Below are 27880 nucleotides of genomic sequence, written 5' to 3'. Positions count from 1 at the left end.
TTGCATAGCAGGGACGAAAATAACATAATTTAGACTGTAATGATCTCCAAAATTCAAATCATTAGATCATCATACCATTGATACGGCAATGAAAGTGACGGTGGGACACTTTTTGGCTGGGGGCCATTATTTGGCATGACAGGCCCACGACCTCCAGGGGACCAACAACCCCCCAAAACAATGTCTGTTGGCTCTTACAAAAAAATATAGCAGTTTTAAAACTGCAATAAAAGTGCAGTAACTACAGTCGACTGTGGTATTGTGGACAGAGTAATTGTGGAATAACTGCAGCGTTCTGTAATTATACTGCACTCTGACTGCAGTTACACAGCAAAATTACTGCAGTAAAAAAAACGTATTTTAGACGAGGTATGATATTTCTTTGACAGAAACTTTTTTGGTAATGTGGGGCTGTGGAGCTCAGGGGTCCCAGTGCATGTGCACATTAGTAAAGTTAGGCTGCTGACTTCAATTGCACTAGACACTGTGCTTGACTCTGCCATGAGCTCACAGGAGCTGAGTACCAGCACCCCAAATGTTATACTCCTTGAGCTTCTGTTTCTCTTATAGAATATTAGCTCAAAATTATTGTGGAGCTCCTGCACCTAAATATAAACAGTACATAGACCCAACATGAATACCGGAACCTATTTCAGTCATTCCAGCACTGACTACACAAACTTTTGTTCAAGGCTGAGCTAGAACTATTCAGATACAATACTTTAATTTCACAAGTTCAGCGGAATCAAGATTCAACCCGTGTTTAGAATAGACTCCACTCCATACTTTATTATCCACAACGACAAGGCAACTTTAGACGCAGCCTTGCGGATGGATACATTTTTAACACCACTACGAGTGCAAATAGCCCAACCAGGGAACAATAAATAAAACATTTATAGAAATAAACCAGTTAATCACGGAAATATCTACCAAATTCCCATCTATAAATCCGACGGTAAATGTCGTTTGAAGCTTTTATAGTAGCCAATTCTGACACCCGAATCTCGCATTTTCCAAGAAGAGGGAGACGTGATAGAGTCTAAAGAACACACAGAACGAAACCACCCTTCCAGCTTTGCAGCAGTCTCCATTTTAACTGTTTGCCCAGTCGGTACCTCACGTGTTCTGGACGGTCTTTCTCACATGACCCTTGTTTGTCCCCGTGATCAGTACTTCCAACTCAGTTTTTCAGTGTCGCTGAATATCACATTTTAAACTGTAAACTTCATGGATATGAATGAACAGATTTTGGACAGCTCTACAGGGTAAGAAAACGCATTCTACGCTCACCGCTCACGATAGCTTCACAGGCCTAGGCACCATCTTTGCAACACATTAGCGCTAGCTATATGAACAAATGTTTTATTTCCTGCAATATATTTCGTTTTGTAAATCCAATGCATAAGACCAATATCTTTTAACGTGTTTGTCTAATATGTCGTGCTTTGCATTCAGTTATTATTGCTATGTTTATTTACTCGACTCAGTCAACCGAGACCAGCGACAGTCGTGTAGGTCAATTGTGTAGCTGTAACTGTCAAATTATTACAACCGTTTTAATGTCAGTGATGTGATTAGAAAGTGTATGATGTCGCTTTTTTTGTTTTGAGAAATGCATCAAAATAAGATTCATAATAATGCACGATTTATATACACAACTTATATACTTCTCAGTGTTACGTCAGTAGACAAATGTACATTATCCTCCTGTGATTTGTTTGTTTGCAACCCATGATGAACAGCAATGATAATATCATTATGGGTTACATGAAACTGGCTATATTTGAATAATGCATTTGTTTCAATGATTCCATTATATTATTGTGCAATATGCCACTATTGGTTTAATAATAATTTATCTAATTTGTAAAGCGCGTTCTCACACCCAAGGCGCATCCTTAGAAAGCTTTTCTGAACAGCACGGTCTTGAGCTGTGCCTTCAGTTCGAAGGATTAAAAGTGTCAGTTACCAATTTGTCAACGTTTTCGAAGTGGAGGGAAAGTCTAGTGTTGACCTTCTGATGCGTGCAAATCTGATTACAAAAAACTGTCAGCCAATATGCGTCAATTTGACTAATTCAACTTTAGCAGTCTAGTATGGTGATGAGTCCAATTTTCGAATGTCACCTTTTTCCGCTAACACAACGCCAGGGGCACTCTTGCTGCTTATATCAGTGCACAGTAACACGGAACACAAACCGGCTGCGCGCGTGCGCTAACGTGTATACATTTATTTTGCCCCCCTACACCAAACGCGATCACGACACGCAGGTTAAAATATCAAAACAAACTCTGAACATTAATTTGGGGACAGGTCGAAAAGCATTAAACATGTATGGCTAGTTAGCTTGCACTTGCGAGCTAATTTGTCCTATTTAGGTAGGTTGCTGTTGCTAGCTAATTTGTCCTGGGATATAAACATTGAGTTGCTATTTTACCTGAAATGCACAAGGTCTTCTACTCCGACAATTAATCCACACATCAAACGGTCAACCGAATAGTTTCTAGTCATCTCTCCCCCTTCCAAGCTTTTTCATCTTTGAACTTATATGGTGATTGGCATCTACACTTTCATAGTATTACCATGACAACCGGCAAAGCAGTTCATCTTTCAATCACCCACGTGGGTATAACCAATGAGGAAATGGCATGTCGGTACCTGCTTCTATAAACCAATGAGGAGATGGGAGAGGCAGGACTTGCAGGGCAATCTGCTTCAGAAATAGGAATTACTTCTATTTTAGCCCTTGGCAAAGCAGACAGAGACAAGCAGTGTGGGTGCAATAATTGAATAACAAATATTCCTACATTTATTTTGCAACGCGAGCGGTATAGTCAGGGTATAAAAGTACACAGTAATGCACGGATTGACTCCTAACCCGCAGTCTCCTGTTATATCCGCAGGGCTGACTGTTTTAGGGTCGTTAGGCTAAATGTTGTGTGGATGAAGGGCAGGCGGGTTGAATAAAGAGAAAACGATACATAAAAAAAGTCCATAAAGGTATAATATTATGCTATTTATATCTATAGGCTACCTTGGGGTTTTTCTTTAATTATGTTTGGCTATTGGTGCGTAAGCCTAAACTTTAGGGCCTAACTACGCATGCTAAATACCCAACACGCCAATCCCCAAATACTTTTGGGAACGGGCAGAAAAAGGTAATGCTGATTTTTGGAGGCAAAAAGCAGAATGTCGGAGTTTAATTCAATATTAAAAAGCTGCAAAATGTAGAGTGGAAAATAAGAGACTGGAGGGCAAGAAAAGTAATGTTTGGGAAATATTTGTTGAAGTGGTTAAAGAGGATGATACCATTGCCGGTGTTGTGCCAAGTCTCCCCCATGCCAGAACCCCCCCCCCTCTTTGCGCACTCACTTCATTGCTGCGACTTCTTTGCTAGTTGAGATTTCTAATCACGTTAGCCTGCGTTTCATTAGATTTTTTTTATGTCGGTTTGATCGCGGGGGAGGCACTAGTAATGTCTGCAGTTTTTGGTTTGGCTATTTGTTTCAAGTGTATGAGTCTATAAATAAATATCTTTGACAAAATTTGCCATCTCTCCCATGTCTTATTCAACTAGTAGTTGTTCTGAAATGTTTATTGCTTGCCTACATTTTACTCCCTCCTCTATGTTTAATATAACACACATATATAAATTATACATTTCGTTTGCCTATCCTGACGTGAAGTTTGTTCTATAGAAAATATTTGACTATGATGTGTCAAACAGAAAGTATTTGACTCTAGTCACAAAATTAAGGAAATTAGAAAGGCAATTTTCTTGCCTACCGAAATCTCCCCCTAATAATTTCCTTAATTTTGTGGCTAGAGTCAGATACCTTCTGTGGCACACATCAGAGTCAAATACTATCTATAGAACAAACTTCACGTCAGGATAGGCAACCAAAATGAATAATTAATGTACAGTTGAAGTCGGAAGTTTGCATACTTAGGTTGAAGTCATTAAAACTTTTCAACCACTCCACACATTTCTTGTTAACAAACTATAGTTTTGGCAAGTCGGTTAGGACATCTACTTTGTGCATGACACAAGTAATTTTTCCAACAATTGTTTACAGACAGATTATTTCACTTACAATTCACTGTATCACAATTTCAGTGGGTCAGAAGTTTACATACACCAAGTTGACTGCCTTTAAACAGTTAAAAAAATTCCAGAAAATTATGTCATGGCTTGAGAAGCTTCTGATAGGCTAATTGACATAATTTGAGTCAATTGGATGTGTATCTGTGGATGTATTTCAAGGCCTACCTTCAAACTCAGTGCCTCTTCGCTTGACGTCATGAGGAAATTAAAAGAAATCAGCCAAGACCTCAGGAGAAAAAAATGGTAGACCTCCACAAGTCTGGTTCATCCTTGGGAGCAAATCCCAAATGCTTGAAGGTACCACGTTCATCTGTACAAACAATGGTACGCAAGTATAAACAACATGGGACCACGCAGCCGTCATTCCGCTCCTAGAGATGAACGTACTTTAGTGTGGAAAGTGCAAATAAATCCCAGAACAACAGTAAAGGACCTTGTAAAGATGCTGGAGGAAACAGGTGCAAAAGTATCTATATCCACAATTAAACAAGTCCTATATAGACATAACCTGAAAGGCTGCTCAGCAAGTAAGAAGCCACTGCTCCAAAACTGCCAAAAAAAAAGCCAGACTACGGTTTGCAACTGCACATGGGGACAGAGATCGTACTTTCTTGAGAAATGTCCTCTCGTCTGATGAAACAAAAATAGAACTGTTTGGCCATAATGACCATTGTTATGTTTGGAGGAAAAAGGGGGAAGCTTGCAAGCCGAAGAACACAATCCCAACCATGAAGCACGGGGGTGGCAGCATCATGTTGTGGGGGTGCTTTGCTTCCGGTAGTGACTGGTGCACTTCACAAAATAGATGGCTTCACAAGGAAGGAAAATTATATGGATATATTTAGGCAACATCTCAAGACATCAGTTAAAGCTTGGTCGCAAATGGGTTTTCCAAATGGACAATGAGGCCAGGCATACTTCCAAAGTTGTGACAATGGCTTAAGGAGTCAAGGTATTGGAGTGGCCATCACAAAGCCCTGAGCTCAATCCTATAGAAAATTTGTGGGAAGAACAGAAAAAGTGTGTGCGAACAAGGAGACTTAAACACCTGACTCAGTTACATCAGGTCTGTCAGGAGGAATGGGCCAAAATTCACCCAACTTATTGTGGGAAGCTTGTGGAAGGCTACCTGTAACGTTTGACCCAAGTTAAACAATTTAAAGGCAATACTACCAAATACTAATTGAGTGTGTGAATCATAAAACACGGGACGAGATGTTAACTGTCCATTGTGCCAATAGATGGAATGCACTCACATGAGATTTGCCGTGATGTTGACAGAGTGGCATGGGAGGTTTTTTTCTTAGACTGGGTTAAGATGTTAATTTTGGGACACATCCTCAGTAGTGTGCCTTCGAATCAGTGGGTGTTTCGGCCTTTAATCACTAAACACCCTCATCAAAGGTGGCCAGCTAAAGGGTGATCAAGCCTTAGTTTGTGTCCCATGTCCAATTAAGATGTCCCACGGGGCTATGCAAGGCAGGGGCGTCCTCTTCCCTGAGCCAGCCCTACAGCTGACCGCATACCTCATATGCCCTCCTCAAGTTGTAGGGATCTGAATTGGGTTCTCATGTGGGGGTGGGGGGTCATGAAGTTATAGCCCAGCAAGGGTCCTTCCGTTTGATCCAGATCCACTGGCTGCCTCTTTCAGCTGCTTGAGAAACTGCTCTGACGGTCTGCCGCAGAGCCTGTATATGGATTCCAAGTTCTTTCAGCAACCTGATGGTGGAAGAAGCCAACGAATCCTCTGCATCCCACTTCAACTGGCCAGACTTTTGCATTCCAGCTACGCTGAGTTGCGTATTCTGCCAACTCTGTGTAATGCAGTTTCTTATGCTCCTAGGCCTCTTCAACAGAGTTTTCCCACGGGACTGTGAGCTCTATGATGTACACAGCCTTTCGTGAAGGGGACCAGAGTACCATGTCTGGCCTAAGGTTGGTAGAAGCAATCTCAGGTGGAAAAATGAGTTGCTGGCCAATATCGACAAGCATCTCCCAGTCCCGGCCATGGCTAGGTTTCTGGCTTTGTAGGAGGATGCTTGGGCCTTTTCTGTCCCTCCCAGATGAATATTGTTGTTTTGATGGGATTGCTTGTTTTTGGAGGTAATGAATTGGTTGTACTCCTCTTGGTCTCAAGTGCTGCAGCCTGGCTCTTGAGGACCTGATTGTGCCTCCAGGTGTAGCAGCCTTGTGAGAGGCTGGTCTTGCAACCTGTCATTATATGCCTGAGAGTCGCTGGAGCTGGGCAGAGGTGGCAGGTCGAGTCCTCGCCATACCATTGTTGTAGGTTTTTTGGTGATGGAAGCACATCATAAACAACTCTTATGATGAAGTTGATGTTGCTTGCCTCCATTTGCCAAAGCTCACTCCAGTGGATCTTTCTCCTCTCCAGGCCTTCCCTCCATTGCCCTTGTTTAGCAAGAGAGACAGCCTTTGCACTTCTTGCAGTCTACTCCTGTCTGCGCACCTCCTCGACCACCAGCTTCCTGCGTTCAGATGTTGTTGCCTTATGGAACGTTGGTTTGCTTGCTGCCAGGCCAAAGCCTCCTCTTCCATGCTGGATATTCCCCACAATGTCTTGGTGTCTCAGGGTTGATGTTGCTTGCTGCACAGCCTTGGATGATGTCCATTTCTGTCCAGTTTGTAGAGGAGGTGCAGCCTTGCTAATGGTCTGGTCTTTGGAGTCCTTCAATGTCATCTGAAGTCTTACTTTAGAGCACTTGTACTCCTCCGTTAGACTTGTAAGAGGTAGTTCAAGGACCCGTTTGCCATAGAGGCCGATGTTACTGAAGCATCGTGGGACACCCAGCCATTTCTTCACGTATGAGGTAATTGTTCTCTCCATCTTCTTCCCTGTTGATATTGGGACCTCATAGACGGTGAGTGGCCATATTACCCGGGGGAGAAGTCCAAACTGTAGGCACCAAAGCTTGAGCTTTCCAGGCAGTTGGGTCTTGTTGATGTTCTCAAGACCGTCGGTGATGTCCTGCCTTACTTGCTGCACTTGATCTTTATCCCGGAGGCTTTCGTTGTACCATCAAACCCAGGCTCTTGATGGGTTGCTCAGACACCGTTGGTATCGGGTAATCTCCAATGCAGAAACTCACATCTTTAAGCTGTTCCTTGACTATGGAGATGCTTCGAGATTTGCTTGGCTTGATTTTCATCTGGGCCCACTTGATGTTATCCTGCAGTTTTGCAAGTAGCCGCCTGGTGCATGCTGCAGTGGTGGTCAGTGTAGTCATGTCATCCATGTATGCTCGGATAGGTGGGAGACGGAGCCCTTCCTTAGTTCTCTACCGCCGACCACCCATCTCGATGCCCTGATGATGACTTCCATGGCCATAGTGAAGGCCAGAGGTGAAATTGTACAGCCTGCCATTATGCCTACTTCCAAGCGCTGCCATGTTGTTGTGAAGTCAGGTCTTGGAAATAGGCCTTTACCAGTGTAGTGATGGGTTCTGGTACGTGGAAAATGTTGAAGGATTCCCAGAGGAGTTCATGGGGAACTGAGCCAAAGGCATTGGTCGAGGAAGATGACATAGAGGTCTCTCTTGTCCTTCTTAGCTGTTTGGATCTGGTGACAAATCATACTAGTATGTTCCAGGCAACCAGAGAAACCAGGAATGCCGCTTTCTGTACAGATGTATCAATGTACTTGTTCCTTTCCAGATAAGTGGACAGCCTCTGTGCTGTTATACTGAAAAAGATCTTCCCTTCGATGTTGGGAAGGGAGATTGGTCGGAATTGACTGATGTCTGCCGCATCCTTCTCTTTCGGGATTAGCACACCACCAGCCCTTCGCCATGCCTTCGGTATTATTTCCTTCTGCCACACTATCCTCATGAGCCTCCAAAGAAAGCGTAGAACATCCTGGGCGTTCTTGTAGAGCTTGTATGGTACTCCATTAGGCCCAGGAGCCGAGGCCGCTCTTGCTCTTCGGACAACGTTCTCTACTTCCTTCCATTTTGGAGGGTCAGTGTCCAGATTGAATTCTGGTGGTTTAATTGGTGGGATGTCATGTGGGATGATTATCTGCTCATGCCTTTTCATGTCCTGGTGGACCTTTTCCAGATGTTTTTCCAGTTCTGGCTTTGGAGTTTTAAGGATTCCGCACTTTTCCTTTGCGAAGAGGTCTTTGACACACTTAAAGTTTTTTTTATAGAACCGTGTTCCTTCTTCCTACGAAGTTTCCTTAAGTTTTCTGCTCTTTGCAAGGTTGCCAACCGACATTTTAATGTCTGCTTGGAGTAGCATGAGACCTTCTCTCTCTGCATCAGAGGCCTTCTTCCACTGCTTTCTCAGCTGCCTTCTCTCTCTGACAAGTATCTCAATCTCTTGCTGCCTCCTAGATTTGGCTGGCACGGGTGGTGTCTTGCCTCTTCTCCTTTCGTTTACTCCAAAGCGCTCTTCTCCGTAGTGGTAGATGTCTCCCATCCTTTCAAGCTTTTTCTCTGCTGTTCCTACCTGTTGTTCCAAGATTTTTGTCAGGTCGTTGTTGATTGTTTCCCACTCTCTCTTTTCAACAGCTTTGGGCCACTTCACACTCGGTCTGTGCCCTTTGATCTTTTCCTCTTTTAGAGGTCTCTGTGGTTGGGTGAGTTCATCCACCGGCATTTCTGTGCTTGTGTTATCCTCCTCCGTTACAAGGGTGCTGATGCTCTGCGAACTTTGGTTTGCGTCCCGTCACTGTGCTTCATTCGAATGATTTGACTGGCTGCTTTGTAAGAAGTACTGGTCAATGCGAGGTCCCTGTCTCTGCTCTCCCAAGCACCTTTTCCTCCCTTGATGGATCCTTAACCCCCTTGCCGATGTTACTCTCTCCCAACCACAGCTGCACACCTGAAGTGTGTGTCCTGCTGCTGTTATGGTTGTCTCATGTCTGTGTTCCTACTCGTAGTCGTTTCCGTTCCTGGGTCCGTAACTGTGTGATCAGTCATTGAGCCATCTTGCGCCCCAGCTCTCGAGGCTCTAGGGGTATGTTCCTTTGTTGACTTTCAGTAGCACTTAGCAGGTGTTTCCAACATACTGAAGCAGCATCGGGGAATGCCAACATGGGTAGCTAGCCCATGACAGCCCCAGTGGGGTCTATTCCCTCCGCTCAGCTGTCTCTCCAAGCTGTCACACAGACTTTCCTATGTTGTCAGCTGTCCTTTCACAGCAGTCACTAGACTGGTCCAGATAATCAGAATCATAAAACACGGGACGAGATGTTAAAAACTGTCCATTGTGCCAATAGATGGAATGCACTCACATGAGATTTGTGAACTTCTGACCCACTGGGAATGTAATGAATTAAATAAAAGCTGAAATAAATCACTCTCTATTATTCTGACACTTCACATTCTTAAAATAAAGTGGTGATCCTAACTGACCTAAGATAGGGAATTTTTCCTAGGATTAAATGTCAGGCATTGTGAAAAACTGAGTTTAAAAGTATTTGGCTAAGGTGTATGTAAACTTCCAACTTCAACCATATTTATTTTAGCATCTTGAAAGAATGTGAATGCACAGTTATACCGTCTGTGAAGGTGCTATGTTTATCAGAGATTGCAAGAAGTGATAGTATTCCAAACACATAAAATAGGCCTATTCATCCAAGCCAAACATACATTTTTGGTCATTTGCACAGATTTCTCTGTGGGGGGGGGGTTGTTGCATTTTCATTAGGGATGTGACAGTAATTGAATAACCGTGTATCTGACGGTTATGGATGAAGCCCGCCATGAAAATAACCGTCAAAACTGTTTAAATAGGTCTACATGCATTTGAGGATTTATTTTATGTCAACTTCATTTTCATGTAGATAAACATGACCTAATAGCGGGAGTGTTGACTTATGACAAAAGCAATTGTTTTGCTAACTTAGTCTGGCTATTAAACGTACTATGTCTCCTCTTTCCAACTTTCCTTTGATGCTTGAGCAGCTCATCCCTAGATGTGCGGGGTGTAAGAGCACTATAGGCAAAAACAAAACTTTCTTTTATTCAATGCACATTTTCATTGCTTGCTAGTAAATAAATCGGCCTTTAGACAAACTTGTTTTTAAATATTTTTCTTTTAACTTCATTAATTATTCAACAGCAGTCGACAGAATTGTTCTGGCTTAAAATGCTCAAATTTTGTGTCAAGTGGACACGTGCCATCCTCTCCAACCTGGCATGGTATTATTTGATACAGAATATTTTCTTAATTGATAGACTGGCCGATATACCACCCTAGACGAGACAAAAGAAAATGCCACCCACATATCCCCACAAAGTAGATTACCGTTAATCCCTGTCATTTGGTTACATACATTTCTGTTAATGCAATGTATTAATTACAGTAATATACCCATCTCATTGTCAGAGTGGAAATGTTGTTTGCAGAGCTCACAACCTGCAACACTTGTGAGAAACAAGTTTTGGTTTATTTCATACCATAATTTACACGCTCCATGTGAGAGCAATGAGCATGTGTCTGGTTTCTCTATCCTGTTAGTGTTGATGGCACACAAGTCCTGAGCACACATAAAAGTATCTGGCCTGCTTAACGTAAATGTCAAATGTAGGAAAGTGCCCAGTTGGGCTTCTGTCATTTTTTAAAATTTTCTTCACCTCACACAGTAAGACAATGAATTCCGTAGAAGTATTATAATAATATTTATATTTTACATGCATTCTTTCCAACACTCTCCCCTTTGATAATCAGTATCGCTGATAAATATGCTGTTGCATGTATTTGTTTCTTTTAATGATTGTCAATGTCATCTTCATGCTATAGCATAGCTGTCCCCTTCATACTTTCCTTGTCAATTCATTATCTTCTAGCCTACTTTTGGTAGACCTAGGTTTTTTAATACATTTAAGGAAAGGCAAAATATTTGCTCTAGAGTCTGACATGCGTTGGTGGCTTTGATTGACGTGTGCTTTTACAGGGGTGGGTGTGTGAGTTTGCTGACTCTCTATAGGCCTATATGTCCATTTAGAAAGTTTTCTTAAGTATCTTGTCTGGACACCATCTCTTTATTAAAAAGTAAATGCTCCTGTCCTGATTTAATATTGTTGAATACCAATTTTTAGGAGCTTAGGCTACATTATTTCTCTGATTACGGTGTCCTCTCTTTGAAGAACATTTGCCAATGCCATCGAATGACAGCAACAGGGTTTGTGACTATGTGAATATTTCGGGAAAAGTGGGAGGAAGCCCATCAGAATTTGTTTGAATGGTTTTGTGCGTCGAAATAGGATCTGCATTTATTTTTTTTATATACAGAAAAGCCAACCTATGATGAAAATTTACAGTCCTCATCTTTTCAAGTGGGAGAACTTGCACAATTGGTGGCTGACTAAATACTTTTTTGCCCCACTGTACTGTACTCTATACCATCTACTGCATCTTGCCTATGCCGTTCGGCCATCGCTCATTCATATATTTTTATGTACATATTCGTGTTCATTCCTTTATACTTGTGTGTGTGTATAAGGTAGTTGTTGTGAAATTGTTAGGTTATATTACTTGTTAGATATTACTGCATGGTCGGAACTAAAAGCACAAGCATTTCGCTACACTCGCAATAACATCTGCTAACCATGTGTTTGTGACAAATAAATTTGATTTGATATGTCTTTGTTTTGACTCTGTTAATGTTATCAATCTGAAAATGTGCAGATTCTCTCCAACCTGGCACTTCTTTAATTTGTTGATTTTAATAAGTAATAACCTGAATAATGAAACGCCATGATAATTCAAAGTGTATTGGCTTGTTTCAAATAGGTTTTATTAAGAAGCATATCTATGTAAACAAGTGTACAAACATTATTTTTTTTCTCTTCCCCATCCCCGAACAGTTGTTGGTGACTGTGTACATTGGCCTGGCCAATTATGTAACCTCATATTACAAGAATTTTCATCCCAGTCCCAAAGCATCTTTGCTCCACGAAAGAACCAGAAATGATGTAACTTTACCGATGTCAACTAGATAGATTGAATGCTTAAATCATTTATGACATTATTCTGGTGAGCAAGGGTTTATTTAGTTATCTAGGGCAACGTAATGACAGAAATGGGGCCTCCCAAGTGACGCAGCAATCTAAGGCACTGCATCGCAGTGCTAGAGGTGTCACTACAGACCTGGGTTCGATCCTGGGCTGTTTCACAACCGTCCGTAATCGGGAGTCCCATAGGGCGGCGCACAATTGGCCCAGCGTCGTCCGGGTTTGGCCAGGGGGGCTTTACTTGGATCATTGCGCTCTAGCGAGTTCTTCTGGTGGGCTGGGCGCCTGGAGCCTGACGTCAGTTGAACTGTGTTTCCTCTGACACATTGGTGCGACTGGCTTCCGGGTTAAGCGGGCGGGTGTTAAGAAGCGCGGTTTTGCGGGTCATGTTTCGGAGGATGCATGATGAAACCTTTGCCTTCCGAGCTCGTTGGGGAGTTGCAGCGATGAGACAAGATTTAAATTGGGGAGAAAAAGGGGTGTAAAAAAATTATATAATGACGAGAGTAACAAATAGCCTACTAAATTGGTTGAAATTATATGCAGAAACATATCAAAATCAGTCACAACAAATCCTTCACCCCCGTCAAAAAAATAGTTCTGCCTTTCCTACAGTGCATTTTCTATATTAACGGGTTAGGGTCGGGTGTGGGCTGCCGATTTTCACTTTTTCATATATGCGGATGGCTTATTAGCAACTGCGGGCAGGTGAACAAATGGCTGACTCATATGCACCACTAGTACACAGAGTCACTTATAGTCCAACGAATAGGTGAAATAATTGTTCAATTGTATGATAAAAGTATCAGACTTGGTACATTACTACTAGATACATTAAGGAACATTTTTTAAGATTGGAGGCAGTATGGGAAGCTTGTCAGTTAATTTGGATGTCCTGTTCAAAGAAAAATAGGGTAGTCATTCCAAACAATATAAAAATTTATTTGTAATGTAATCTACCTACTATATAAACCGGTAAGGTAATATAGACAATAATTATCATCATAAAGTACTCTTAAGGCCTTCATGGAGGTCACATCAAGTTCGTTTTGACCATAGACCAGCGGTTATATAGAGCCACCAAATTTCACACACACCTAGGGCATGTCTAAATAAGTATTTTGGGCTAAAGTGCCATCACAGATTTTGTCCTTTACCCCCCCCCCCTGGCGGTCATTTCCAATGTGGCCGCTGAAAAATAGGCAAAGACACCCAAGATGGGGGAACTTTTTGGATAGATTTCACCAGGGATACTCTGATAATGTCAGGGAGCAAGCAGACACCAATGTTCCAATATGTATTAAGGACATTTGGTTGGACATGGTGAAGTTGGATTTGTTTGTGGTTCTGCAACAAAGGAGACATTATAAGCAGGTTGCATTACATAATGTAAAGGTGATAAGGACGAATCTATTAAACCAAAGGAACCATGCCTTGACTTTTTCCAAATTTTGTTACGTTACAGCCTTATTCTAAAATATATTTTTTTAAATTCCGTCATCGATCTATACGCAATACCCCATAATGAAGACCAAATGCAATTGATTGGATATGATTTGGAAAGGCACACAGAGAGATCCTTGATGAAAACCTGCTCCAGAGCGCTCAGGACCTCCGACTGGAGAAAAGGTTCACCTTCCAAAAGGACAACGCACTGAGCACACAGCCAAGACAACGTAGGAGTGGCTTTGGAACAAGTCTCTGAATGTCCTTGAGTGTCCCAGGCAGAGTCCGGACTTAACTGATCAACCATCTCTGGAGAGACCTGAAAATAGTTGTGCAGCGACGCTCCCCATCCAACCTGACAAAATCAAGAGGTCTGAATACTTTCCGAATGCACCGTATCTCAAATAAGGAAATTATGACATCATAATGTTATGACTTGGGCTCCTAACTTTTTTTGGGGGGGGGTTATCAGGGCAGGCCTTATAATGTGACAAGTGTGTGGCATTGAGAGAGAGTCAACAGGTGAAATCAACTTGGCTGATCAAGTACATTTCAAGCTGCTCCAATCACAATTTACATCTCCTAAAATAATTGGTATATACAGCCCAATGATGGCTTAAAATGTTTGAGGGGGTCTGGAAAACAAAATAAGATGCCATATATACATATCCTTACATTTTTTTTGTAGAAAAGTGGTGAAAATGTGTGCAAAACAAATTGGCTAGTTGTAGTAGTTGACATGTAAACACTTTTTAAAAAGTAATATGGGTGTTCGCTGAAACTTATTGATTGCAATGTTACAGTTGAAGTCGGAAGTTTACAAATACCTTAGCCAAATACATTTAAACTCAGTTTTTCCACAATTCCTGACATTTAAATCAAGTAAATATTCCCTGTCTTAGGTCAGTTAGGATCACCACTTTTAATTAAGAATGTGAAATGTCAGAATAATAGTAGAGAGAATTATATAATTCAGCTTTTATTTCTTTCATCACATTCCCAGTGGATCAGAAGTTTACATACACTCAATTAGTGTTTGGTAGCATTGCCTTTAAATTGTTTAACTTGGGTCAAACGTTACGGGTAGCCTCCCACAATAAGTTGGGTGAATTTTGGCCCATTCCTCCTGACCGAGCTGGTGTAACCGAGTCAGGTTTTGTTCCCTCATTGCTCACAAATTTTCTATGCGATAGAAGTCAGAGCTTTGTGATGGCCACTCCAATACCTTTGTTGTCCTTAAGACATTTTGCCACAACTTTGGAAGTATGCTTGGGGTCATTGTCCATTTGGAAGACCCATTTGTGACCAAGCTTTAACTTTCTGTCTTGAGATGTTGCTTCATTATATCCACATAATTTTCCTCTATCATGATGCCATCTATTTTGTGAAGTGCACCAGTCCCTCCTGCAGCAAAGCACCCTCACAACATGATGCTGCATCCCCTGTGCTTGACGGTTGGGATGGTCTTAAGCTTGCAAGCATCCCCCTTTTTACTCCTAACATAATGATGGTCATTAATGGCCAAACAGTTCTACTTTTGTTTCATCAAACCAGAGGACAAAAAGTACGATCTTTGTCCCCCTGTGCAGTTGCAAACCATAGTCTGGCTTCTTTATGGCAGTTTTGGAGCAATGGCTTTTTCCTTGCTGAGCGGCCTTTTCAGGTTATGTCAATATAGGACTTGTCTTACTGTGGATACAGATAATTTTGTACCTGTTTCCTCCAGCGTCTTCACAAGGTCCTTTGCTGTTGTTCTGGGATTAATTTGCACTTTTGGCACCAAATTATGTTCATCTCTAGGAGACAGAACGGGTCTCCTTCCTGAGCGGTAGGAAGGCTGCGTGGTCCCATGGTGTTACGTACCATTGTTTGTACAGATGAACGTGGTACCTTCAGGCGTTTGGAAATTGTTCCCAAGGATGAACCAGACTTGTGGAGGTCTACATTTTTTTCTGAGGTCTTGGCTGATTTCTTTTGATTTTCCCATGTCAAGCGAAGAGGCACTGAGTTTTAAGGTAGGCCTTGAAATACATCCACAGGTACACCTCTAATGGCCTCAAATTATGTAAATTAGCCTATCAGAAGCTTCTAAAGCCATGACATAATTTTCTGGATTTTTCCAAGCTGTTTAAAGGCACAGTCAACTCACTGGAATTGTGATACAGTGAGTTTTATAAGTGAAATAATTGGACTGTAAACAATTGTGTCATGCACAAAGTAGATTTCCTATCAGACTTGCCAAAACTATAGTTTGTTAACAAGAAATTTGTGGAGTGGTTGAAAAATTAGTTTTAATGACTTCAACCTAAGTGTATGTAAACTTCCGACTTCAACTATATACAGTTCCTTTAGAATGTATTTACAACCTTTGACATTTTGCTGTGTTACAGTCTGAATTTAAAATGGATTACATTGAGATTTTTTTGTATGTTTAATAAAAAATGTGAAGCTGAAAGGCCTTGAGTCAACAAGTATTCAACCCCTTTGTTATGGCAAGCCTAAATAAGTTCAGGAGTAAAAATTTGCTTAACCAGTCACATAATAAGTTGCATGGACTCTGTGCAATAATAGTGCTATACATGATTTTTGAATGACTACCTCATCGCTGTAGTCCACACATAAGATTATCTGTAAGGTCCCTCAGTCGAGCAGTTAATTTCAAACGCAGATTCAACCTCAAAGAGCAGGGAGGTTTCCAATGCCTCGCAAATAAGGGCACCTATTGGTAGATGGGTAAAAATAATAGAAGCAGACATTGAATATCCCTTTGAGGATGTGTATTAATTACACTTTGGATGGTGTACGAATGCACCCAGTCTCTGCAAAGATACAGTGGTCCTTCCTAATTTAGTTGCCGGAGAGGAAGGAAGCCACTCAGGGATTTCACCATGAGGCCAACAGTTAGATTGTAATGGCTGTGATTGGAGAAAACAACCCAGGATGGGTCAGTAAAATTGTACACTACCGGTCATAAGTTTTTTAACAACTACTCATTCAAGGGTTTTTCTTTATTTGTTACTGTTTTCTTCATTGTAGAATAATAGTGAAGATATCAAACTATGAAATAACACATATGGAATCATGTAGTAACCAAAAAAGTGTATAAATATATTTTATATTCGAGATTCTTCTAATAGCTACTCTGGCATTCTCTCAACCAGCTTCACGGGGTAGTCACCTGGAATGCATTTCAATTAACATGTGTGTTTTCTTAAGTTAATTTGTGGAATTTCTTTCCTTCTTTCCAACTGGGGGGGGGGTATACACAGAAGATAGTCCATATTATGGCAAGAACAGCTCAAATAAGCAAAGAGAAACGACAGTCCGTCATTACTTTTATTACTTTATCAGTGAATACAGAAAATGTCAAGAACTTTGAAAGTTTCTTCAAGTGTAGTTGCAAAACCCATCAAGCACTATGATGAAACTGGCTCTCATGAAGATCGCCACAGGAATGGAAGACCCAGAGTTACCTCTGCGGCAGAGGATAAGTGCATTAGAGTTACCAGCCTCAGAAATTGCAGCCCAAATAATTTCTTCACAAAGTTCAAGTAACCGACACCTCTCAACATGAACTGTTCAAAGGAGACCGTGTGAATCAGTTCTTCATGGTTGAATTGCTGCAAAGAAACCACTACTAAAGGACACAAATAATAAGAAGAGACTTGCTTGGGCCAAGAAACACAAGCAATGGACATTAGACTGGTGGAAATTTCTCCTTTGGTCTGATGAGTCCAAATGTGAGATTTTTGGTTCCAACCGCCGTGTCGTTGTGAGACGCGGTGTGTGTGAACAGATGATCTCCGTATGTGTATTTCCCACAGTGAAGCATGGAGGAGGAGGTGTTATGGTGTGGGGGTGCTTTGCTGGTGACACTGTCTGATTTATTTAGAATTCAAGGCACACTTAACCAGTATGGCTACCACAGCGTTCTGCAGCGATACGCCATCCCATCTGGTTTGGGCTTAGTGAGACTATCATTTGTTTTTTAACAGGACAATGACCTAACACACCTCCATGCTGTGTAAGGGCTATTTGACCAAGAAGGAGAGTGATGGAGTGCTACATCAGATGACCTGGCCTCCACAATCCCCCGACCTCAACCGAATTGAGATGGTTTGGGATGAGTCGGACCGCAGAGTGAAGGAAATGCAGCCAACAAGTGCTCGGCACATGTGGGAACTCCATTAAGACTGTTGGAAAAGCATTCCAGGTGAAGCTGGTTGAGAGAATGCAAAGCTGTGTGTGCAAAGCTGCCATTGAGACAAAGGGTGGCTATTTTGAAGAATCTCAAATATAAAATAGATTTTGACGTGTTTAACACTTTTTTGGTTACTACATGAATCCATATGTGTTATTTCATAATTGTGATGTCTTCATTATTATTCGACAATGTAGAAAAATAGTAAAAATAAAGAAAACCCTTGAATGAGTAGGTGTTCTAAAACTTTTGACCGGTAGTGTAGTTACTTCACAATACTAACCTAATTTGACAGAGTGAAAAGAAGGAAGACTACAGAATAAAATAAATATTCCAAAACATGCAGGCACTAAAGTAGTAATACTGTAAAAAATGTGGCAAAGCAATTCACTTTCTGTCCTCAATTCAAAGTGTTATGTTTGTGTCAAATCCAATACAACACATTAGTGACTACCACTCCATATTTTCAATCATAATTTGTATTCTCGGAAACGTTAAGGATTGGAGTTTTTCAGGATAAAAAATAAACCGAATGGAGTTAAGCAACAATAAAATCTGTAATAAGTCAAGGGGTATGAGTACTTTCTGAAGGCACTAAAATATAATATTATGTTTTGTGTAAATTTTAAGAAAAACTACAGCAAACCTTCCCTGTACACGTTACTCTTTATGTAAAATCCCATGGCAATGTATTATGTCCTGGTGGCCTTTGGTCGCCAGGGGGTAATGGACAAAATATATGATGGCTCTAGCCAAAAATACTTCCCAGCTGTGTGTGTATTTTAGTGGCTGTATCACAAAGTCCACAATTTTTCCCGTAGACACTGGACTATGATCAAAATAACCTTAATATGACCCCCATGAAGGTCTTAAAGATATTTTATGATCAGAATTATTGTCTTTATTATCTGTGGGGTTTATATAGTGGGCAGATAAAAACATTGTTTGGAGTGATTTTACCCTATTCTCTTTTAACAGGAAATCCGATTGGCAGCCATTTATTAAAATGGCCGCACTGGTTGACTGACATGCTTCCCAGACTGCCTCCAATCTTTAAAATGTTCGTTAAGGTATTTAGTATTAGTGTACCAAGTTTGATACTTGTATCATAAAGTGGAACGATCTTGGTATATTACGTTCTTATCTGCTGGACTATTATTAATTAGCCTTTTGCACACAGCTGATCAATTGAATATGAGTGTTATAACAAAAAAATCCCTTCTCTTTCCGTCAGTCACGAGAAACAGGAAACAGAGGAGATTCTCCAACTGGAAGGTAGGTATCGGGGTGTGTGAAATTTACTCAGTTCAAACGGATAATTATGGAATTTGTGTGTGTGTGTGTGTGTGTGAGAGCTTAAGTGTGAGTTCTAACGTGCTAGTGTGTTTTTCTCAAAAGGTGTGGGGACGGAGGAGCAAACTGCAGCTACCATAGAGAGTGTACAGCAGGCCGCAGCTTTTGCGGATCATAATGTTCAATACCAGTTCCGCACAGAGAACAGTGGAGGACAGGTGAGCTCAATCAATGACCTAGCTCATTTTGAACACACACAGTTCTTACTACCACAGTAACACAAAATCCCCCTTGTCTGGATGAACAAATGACAAGAAGAATCTGTAGATTGTGTAAATTATTTTGTCTGTATATTCTGTTTATTGTTGTCAGCACCATTTCTCCAGGTCAAATTCCCGGTACATGTCAAATGTACTTGGCGAAGAATCAGAATAAACCATATATCTGAAATATTTGCCATACTCCTGTCCGGACCTCTCCCCTTGACTTTCTTCACTCCAGGTGACCTATCGTGTGGTCCAAGTGACAGATGACCAGCTAGAGGCAGCAGGCGACGGGACTGGGGCAGTCAGTGTGGTTTCCACTGCTGCATTTACTGGAGTACAGCAAGCAGTGGCACAGGTGTGTGTGTTGGCATGGCATACCCTATCATCTTAGGGGAGTAGTGCTGTCTAATTTGCTTTTTCTCTCGCTCTCTCTCTCTAGGCTGTCATTCAGAACCCCTTCATTAATGGGGGTAGTCCAGCGGGGGAGACAGTGGGTGGGGAAACGCGTTTTGCCTATTTCCCTGCTGCCACAGTCAGTGTCAGTGATGGGGCAGCCACAGCAGTGTCGGTGCAGGCTGACCCAACACTCACACAGGCCGGAGGTGAGTATCCACCAATCCTAGTATGAAACCCACATATAGTGTACCCATTCACTAGTGCAGCTCACTTAATGTTATGGTATTGAACAAAGATATACTGTATACATATTAAAAAATTACAAATTAATTTGTAACCCTCTCTTCTGAGCTTCTGAGTTCCAGTCATTTTTAACCTAGTATCTTGGTGTTGGGGTATGTGGTCTGTAGTCATAATGTGAAGGTTAATGTGTGTATAACCATAAATAATGTAGTGCAGTGCCTCCACCTAATAAGTAATGTAACCCTAAAGATATATATTTACAGAGGAAAAAAGCACAAATATATATATCCCCTTGAACTATGATAAAGAATGATCACAACAAACAAGATGTAGTCATTCTTTATTATTAAAGTCAAGACGTATCAATTCAGTTTCAATCCAAAACTCAAGCTTGAATCAAGTTATTAACCAAAAATGATCAACATAATTTTAATTACATCTATGTACACTTAATTAGTAAGGACCTGATACTCACAGCCCTAAATCCAGATCGTGACTGATGAGAAGCGAACGGGCCAATGGCTGTCCCATTCAAACACAGTAGATAAAAAGTCCCTCTTCTGAAAAGGATAAAAACACAGTACTCCTCGAATAATGGAGACTGATCCCAATGTAGCTAATTATATAGCTACAGTTCATCTCTTGTTTTACCACAACCAGTAGATAACATTACTAAAATCACCCAGAGCTCAGTCTCTCACAGCATCTGTCTGTCGAGCCTCTGAGCGGAGAGAAAAAGCAGAAATCATCCAATGATAGTTGAACCAAAAACAAATCCAATGCTGTCCTCACGGTGGTCTGGGATGCGGGACTAGCTAAGAGTTCATCACTTTGGTTTACCGCATTACAACAGCTTTTTAAAGCAATAGCTAAAACAATGAAATAGCCGTCTTGCTAGCACACGGAGTTCACAGGGTGGTCCTCCCTTCACTCTCTCGCGTGTCTAACTGTTGATTGATTTGATTGAATATAGTTTTGACTATTGCCTTTATCTCAATAGGGCCAGAGACATTAAGTCACAATAGTCTTTCTTGGGAATCCTATAAATCCCTGATTTGTATTACCTCTGACACTAGGTCAGTTCTATGTGATGATGAGTCCACCTGATGTGTTGCAAGCTGGCACGCCAAGGACCATTGCCCCTCGCACACAAACCTACACCACGTGAGTACGGCTTCACTTGCCACACAGTTTAGTGTTCCATACACATTCATCACACCCCAAGGCTCTTCCATCTATGTGGTTCATCTCACTTCTCCCTCCCAACTCCACATTGGAATGGACTTTCCCTAGCTAAACCTTCAGTATTTACCTGCCAATTTTGGCAAGATTGGTTTGTGATTGTGTGTATCATGAGAAAACATTCAAAAGAAATCAAAACGTGAGAAAACAAAAACTGTCCCACTTGCCTGCCATCCCCAGAGACCACGGTGAAAATGAGATACTACAGCATGGCAGTTCAAACTGGTGAGGACAACTTTCGCTCGCATCCTCTAAAACTAACCCCCTCTCCTCCCATCCTTGGCAGATGTGTGGTGAATCCACAAGTCGTGATGAATCATATCTCTTAGTGTACCTGTCAGGGGAACGTGATGTATAGTGTGTGTGTGTGTGTGTATATAGCTTTGGGTTATAGGTTCACCGAAGGAGTCCTCTTCAATGGGGCGAGGAAACGTCTCTCTATTTGGATAGTCCATCCATAGATACTCTGCAGTCAGTAACATTTCAGATCACAATCTACTAACCCTAGCCCTTATCCTAACCCTAAACTTAAGCCTTACTTTAACCATAGCCCTAACATTAACAAGCAGTTGCTTATCAATAGATAATTTGTTGATAGTATGATGGATTCATGCAGGTCCCGATTGGCTCAGTTGCTAGAGCAACTGCTAGAGTTGTTGGTTCAATTCCCATAGGGGGCCAGTACAAAAAAAGTATGACAATGTATGCACTCACTACTGTAAGTCGCTCTGGATAAGAGCGTCTGCTAAATGATTGACTAAATTATTACATTTGCGTAATGTATATGAATACAGTCAATTTGTTTTGTTTTTATGAGTGTGTATTTTACAGTGCTTAATGGGGACATAATGTTATCATTTATTTGTCTTTGTCTCTTTGCAGGAAGATGGATGGTCCACGGGCACCTAGGGATGAGAGAAGGAGAGCACAACACAATGAAGGTAAACTGATTACAGAAAGTATTTATCTGGCAAATGGAAACTTGAAAGTAAAAGTTCAGATTTACCATGGGCATAGAGAGAAAAAGGAGGAGCATTAAGAATTCTTTTTTTTTGTATAATAACACTGAACAAAATTATAAATGCAACATGTAAAGTTTTGGTCCCATGTTTCATGAGCTGAAATAAAAGGCCCTAGAAATGTTCCATGCGCACAAAAAGCGTATTTCTCTAAAATGTGCACAAATTCCTTTACATCCCTGTGTGGCTGATCAAGAAACTGATTAAACAACATGATCATTACACAGGTGCGCTTTGTGCTGGGTACAATAAAAGGCCACTCTAAAATGTGCAGCTTTCTCACACAAAAAAAATACCACAGATGGCTCAAGTTTTGAGGGCGCTTGCAATTGGCATGCTGACTGCAGGAATGTCCACCAGTGCTGTTGCCAGATAATTGAGTGTTAATTTCTACCACAAACCGCCTCCAACATCGTTTTAGAGAGTTTATCAGTACATTCAACCGGCCTCACAACTGCAGACCACGTGTAACCACGCCAGCCCAGGACTTCTACATCCAGCTTCTTAACCTGCAGGATTGTCTGAGACCAGCCACCTCGACAGCTGGTAAAATTGTGGGTTTCTGAAGAATTTATGCACAACTGTCAGAAACCGCCTCGGGGAAAGTTCATCTGCGTGCTCGTCATCCTCACCAGGGTCTTGATCTGACTGCAGTTCAGCATCATAACAGACTTCAGTGGGCAAATGCTCTCTTTTGACGGCCACTGGCAAGCTAGAGAAGTGTGCTCTTCACGGATGAATCCCGGGTTTCAACTGTACTGGGCAGATGGCAGACCCCCCTGTATGGCGTCGTGTGGGCGAGCGGTTTTCTGATATCAACGTTGTGAACAGAGTGCCCCATGGTGGCTGTGCGGTTATGGTGTGGGCAGGCATAAGCTACGGACAACAAACACAATTGCATTTTATCGATTGCAATTTTAATGCACAGAGAGATGCCATGACGAGATCCTGAGGACAATTGTGCCATTCTTATGCCGCCATCACCTCATGTTTCAGCATTATAATGCACAGTCCCATGTAACAAGAATCTGTACACAATTCCTGGAAGCTGAAATTGTCCCAGTTGTTTCATGGCCTGCATAATCACCAGACATGTCACCCAATTGAGCCTGTTTGGCATGCTCTAGATTGACGTGTACAATGGCGTGTTCCAGTTCCGGCTAATATCCAGCAACTTCGCACAGCCAATGAAAAGGAGTGGGGCAAAAATTTTCAGGCCACAATCAACAGCCGGACCAACTCTATGCGAAGAAGATGGTGGTCAAACCAGATACTTACTGGTTTTCTGATCATGCCCCTCTTTTTCATGCCCGTCTTTTTTAATTTTTTTATAATCTGTGACCAACGGATGCATATCTGTTTTCCCAGTCATGTGAAATCTATAGATTAGGGCCTAATGAATGTATTTGAATTGACTGATTTCCTTATGAACTGTAACTCAGTAAAATCTTTGAAATTGTTGCATGTTGCGTTTTTTATATTTTTGTTCAGTTGAGTATATTGTGTAAATGGTGTTGACCCGAGGCTTAATCCCTCTGTTCGTTATGTGATCTTGTATTGGAACCTTAGCGCCTTCAAATGATTAAGATATGGCATTATTAGAGTGCTATCTGAAAGCCACTAATAACATCATTCACATACTGTCAACACTCATTACATTTAGCATCAACTGATAAACCACGAGTACCATCAATCTTTCAATTTTATCACTGTCTTTGTTAGTTTCGGTAGTCTCCATATCTATTTCCTTCAACTAGGATCCTTATACTCTTCCCGATAGAAAAACCCTGTCGATCACTACGGATCATTCTCGAACAATGTTTTGCTTTTACCCCTATTGTAAGGTTTAATGGATGGGGGATGATGCCATTGTCCCCCTTTTACATTTTAGTCTACCTTAGCAATGTTACTCTATATATTTATTACCAATTTCTGTTGGATATTCACTTTCTGCCTCACACTCATTAACTGTCTATTATTTTGAGATTTAATATGACCGAAATTATAAAATACATCGGCCAATTCAGAAATGGAGAGACATCATTTAAGGTAACTCTTGAGACTTGAGTTTCTATCTGGGATCAACATTTATTATAACTGGGCAAGCACTGCCTAACAGTCCACTGTCAAAGAAGTGCTCTGTCCATTAGGTTTCTGGTACCTGAGACAGAATCGACTGAGAGACCGAGCCAGTTTCCCACTCCGTCTTGTGGAGTGGTTCAATTTAGCCTACTCGCAGATTGGTATAGAACTTCATTGCTGGGGATATCAATAAATTGTAGCCATAAGTTAAACAAGTCTACCTATCAAGTTAAAAGGTTACGTGGGTGAATACAGAAAATCATGTTCAACATTCAATGGTCCTATTGAACAGGGCATGGGTTTTGTTTCAGAATGTATTACCAGGGTGGTATTTCTTTAATTCCAATTGTCATTGGAAGCTGTTTAAAAAGCATAGAACATGCTCCAACCTTTGTTTATGACTTTATTTCACAGACCCTTTAGACTGTCATACAGTGCTTTAAGCTTATCATTATCAAATGATCCGTAAAGGGGCCACTGAACATTTCTCCAAATACTTTTTACACCACCTACGTACGTCTAGGTGTGGGTGCACAAGTGTATATTGTTGTATTGTTTTCTCCTGGGTTTTTTTGTTTCGTTTTTTACTTTATAAAATCTCTAGTAACCAATTATACACGCATACAATTTCATCTCTCTTTATCCAACCACCTCTCAACCGACACAATTCTACCAACTTCATTAACCGTACCTTCAATGTAGTCCAACAGATTCCTGCTGTAAAGTAGTCTAAATTATGTGTATTCAATGTAGGCTATCTGATTCCTGCTAATACATACAGTATCACAACTAACTTTTCACTTATTACCAATCTAATAATTCGTTAACTTCCTGTAATTACCTCAACCTTCTCACTTACAGTGCATTCGGGAACTATTCAGACCCCTCGACTTTTTCAAAATTTTGTTATGTTACAGCCATTCTTAAATGGATTACATTGTTTTTTCCCCTTCGTCAATCTTCCACACAAAAATGGAAATTGACATTTTACATAAGTTTTCAGACCCTTTACTCACTTTACTCAGCACTTACTTAACTCAGTGACAGCGATTACAGCCTCGAGTCTTCTTGGGTACAAGCTTGGCACACCTGTATTTGGGGAGTTTCTCACATTCTTCTCTGCAAATCCTCTCAAGCTCTGTCAGGTTGGGTGGGGAGTGTCACTGCACAGCTATTTTCAAATCTCTCCAGAAATATTTGATCGTGTCCAGGCTCTGGCTGGGCCACTCAAGGACATTCAGAGACTTGTCCCGAAGCCACTCCTGCATTGTCTTGGCTGTGTGCTTTAGGGTTGTTGTCCTGAGCGCTCTGGAGCAGGTTCATCTAGTCTCCTAGCCGCTGAAAAACATCCCCACAGCATGATGCTGCCACCACCATGCTTCACCGCAGGGATGGTGCCATTTTTCTTCCAGACGTGACGCTTGGCATTCAGGCCAAATAATTAAATCTGGGTTTCATCAGACCAGAGAATAATGTTTCTCATGGTCTGAGAGTCCTTTAGGTGCCTTTTGTCAAACTCCGAGCAGGCTGTCATGTGCCTTTTACTGAGGAGTGGCTTCCATCTGTCCACTACCATAAATGCCTGAATGGTGGAGTGCTGCAGAAATGGTTGTCCTTCCGGAAGGTTCTCCCATCTCCACAGAGGAACTCTGGAGCTCTGTCAGAATGAGTTCTTGTTCACCTCCCTGACCAAGGCCAATCTCCCCCGATTGCTCAGTTTGGCCGGGCAGTCAGCTCTAGGAAGAGTCTAGAATAAGCCTGTAACATGACAAAATATGGAAAAAGTCAAGGGGTCTGAATACTTTCTGAATGCACTGTATCCCTTGAAGTTACAACAGCTCACCCCAAATTCTACCACCACAGGAGTATGGCTCATGCTGTAGCTTTGACAACTAAAATATGGGATTATTATGTTTGCAGTGGAAAGACGGAGAAGAGACAAGATCAACAACTGGATTGTCACCCTCTCAAAGATCATCCCAGACTGCAACATAGACAGTACCAAGACTGGAGCAGTGAGTGTGGTCAATTTGCCTATAGAGATTAAGTCCCATAGAACCAACTTTATCAGGACACAGATTAAGCCTAGTCCTGGACTAGAAAACATGCTCAATGGAAACTCTCCATTGAAATAGGTTTTTAGTCCAAAACTAGGCTTGATCTGTGTCTGAGAATCTGATCCGCAATGGCAGATTGTTCAAAATCACGGTTTCTTATAATAGAAGTAATGTGCAACCTCTTCTCTCCAGAGTAAAGGAGGGATCCTGTCGAAAGCGTGTGACTACATCCGGGAGCTGAGACAGAATAACCAGAGATTGCAGGACAGCTTCAAAGAAGTGTTGAGAGTTCAGGCAGACAACGAGCTACTCAAACAACAGGTACACACTTATATGTGTAACTCGCACATTCCACTATGCTGTCTGTTTCGTCAACACGTCGGGTGTATTCATTGGTTCACATTGTAGCAAAACATTTTACAACAGAAAAATGTTGCAACAAAAAGATAATTGCTTACATTTATTTTAGTCCCTCCCTGTTTCAGCTTGTTTGCATTTGTTTGGTCATTTTTCATGCCTATGTATGAAGGTCTTATAAAAGGCCTACATTGAAGAGTCTTCTCACATTTGGTAGTGTTGGCATTTGGTTGTTAAGATTGTTTAATTGCGACGTTCTGTCATGTTATAGATTGAGGAGATGAAGAATGACAATGCATTGCTTCGAGCTCAGCTACAACAGCACGGCATAGAGATCAATGGAGATACGACACCACAGTGATCTACTGGACACACACACACTCTTACTTACTCACTGGAACACTGGTAAAATACAAATACTTATAGAATGCATGAAAGTACACATGCTCACGTGTATGCATCATCAGAAATTGCCACGCATACACACAGAACAGAGGGCTTGAGAGGAAGAAGTGGACTGCCGACTGATCAAGCCCCCTCCAACCCCCACACACACTCTCTTCCAAGGCCGAAAGCTGAAATTCATGACTCTGTAACTAAATTAGTTCCCCACTTCTGCTCAAAGAATAGCCAACTCTTCAAATGTCGTGCATTCACCTAACTAACTGTTTTTGTTATGGACAATGACAATTCACGTTTATTCTGTTTTAACCTGCTGCAGTTTTCCATGACTTATTTTGGCATTTGTTGTGAGCTATACTACCGTGTCTGACATGAATTAATCCTTTTGTTTGTCATTTAATGTATGAGTTTACAATCATAGTGCAAATATAGGGCTGAATTTTGCTGTTCCATTTTCCCTTAGAGATTACAAACCATGGTAGACATCAGGCACCTTCATCCTTTGATTGCACACCATTTCAAAGGGTTGTTTCATTGTCAAGTGGAGGTAGATAAGAGAATATTGAATTAAGCTGTTTTAAAGGCCTGCGATGTAAAGGTATGGTTGTTGTATTAACACTAGGCCTGACATCGCAGACGATCAGGGCAGTAGGTGATAGCATAGCTCAGTTCATTAGGACAATATATAATATTGGTTCCCAAATGAATTTCAGTCCCCTCTTCCTTGCTTTAATTCCTCTTATCTCTTGTATTGTCCCATCTGGTGCACAGTAAATAATTTAATCTGAA

The 27880-nt window shown here is 41.3% G+C and overlaps 1 protein-coding gene across 2 annotated transcripts; it reads left to right on the top strand.

Annotated features, from left to right (window-relative positions):
• Positions 1 to 853: 853 nt before the first annotated feature.
• Positions 854 to 27880, top strand: LOC115131813 (upstream stimulatory factor 2-like). 2 transcript variants are annotated; one of them, XM_065020559.1, is made up of 12 exons: positions 854 to 1268; positions 18713 to 18794; positions 18969 to 19021; positions 19133 to 19245; positions 19529 to 19648; positions 19733 to 19895; positions 21009 to 21096; positions 21355 to 21399; positions 22057 to 22115; positions 26196 to 26290; positions 26525 to 26653; positions 26961 to 27880. In XM_065020559.1, exons 1-12 carry the CDS (start codon positions 1241 to 1243, stop codon positions 27048 to 27050), a joined length of 1065 nt encoding a protein of 354 aa, XP_064876631.1. In that variant the 5' UTR covers positions 854 to 1240; the 3' UTR covers positions 27051 to 27880. The 2 variants fall into 2 exon arrangements, with proteins under 2 accessions (XP_064876631.1, XP_029519682.2); XM_029663822.2 differs by having other exon boundaries at positions 855 to 1268; positions 18969 to 19009.

The sequence above is a fragment of the Oncorhynchus nerka genome, linkage group LG7 (genome assembly GCF_034236695.1).
Source record: "Oncorhynchus nerka isolate Pitt River linkage group LG7, Oner_Uvic_2.0, whole genome shotgun sequence".
Classification (NCBI taxonomy): Eukaryota; Metazoa; Chordata; class Actinopteri; order Salmoniformes; family Salmonidae; genus Oncorhynchus; species Oncorhynchus nerka.
Note: the sequence above shows the minus strand (reverse complement) of the source record. Positions and strands in the feature narration are given on the sequence as shown.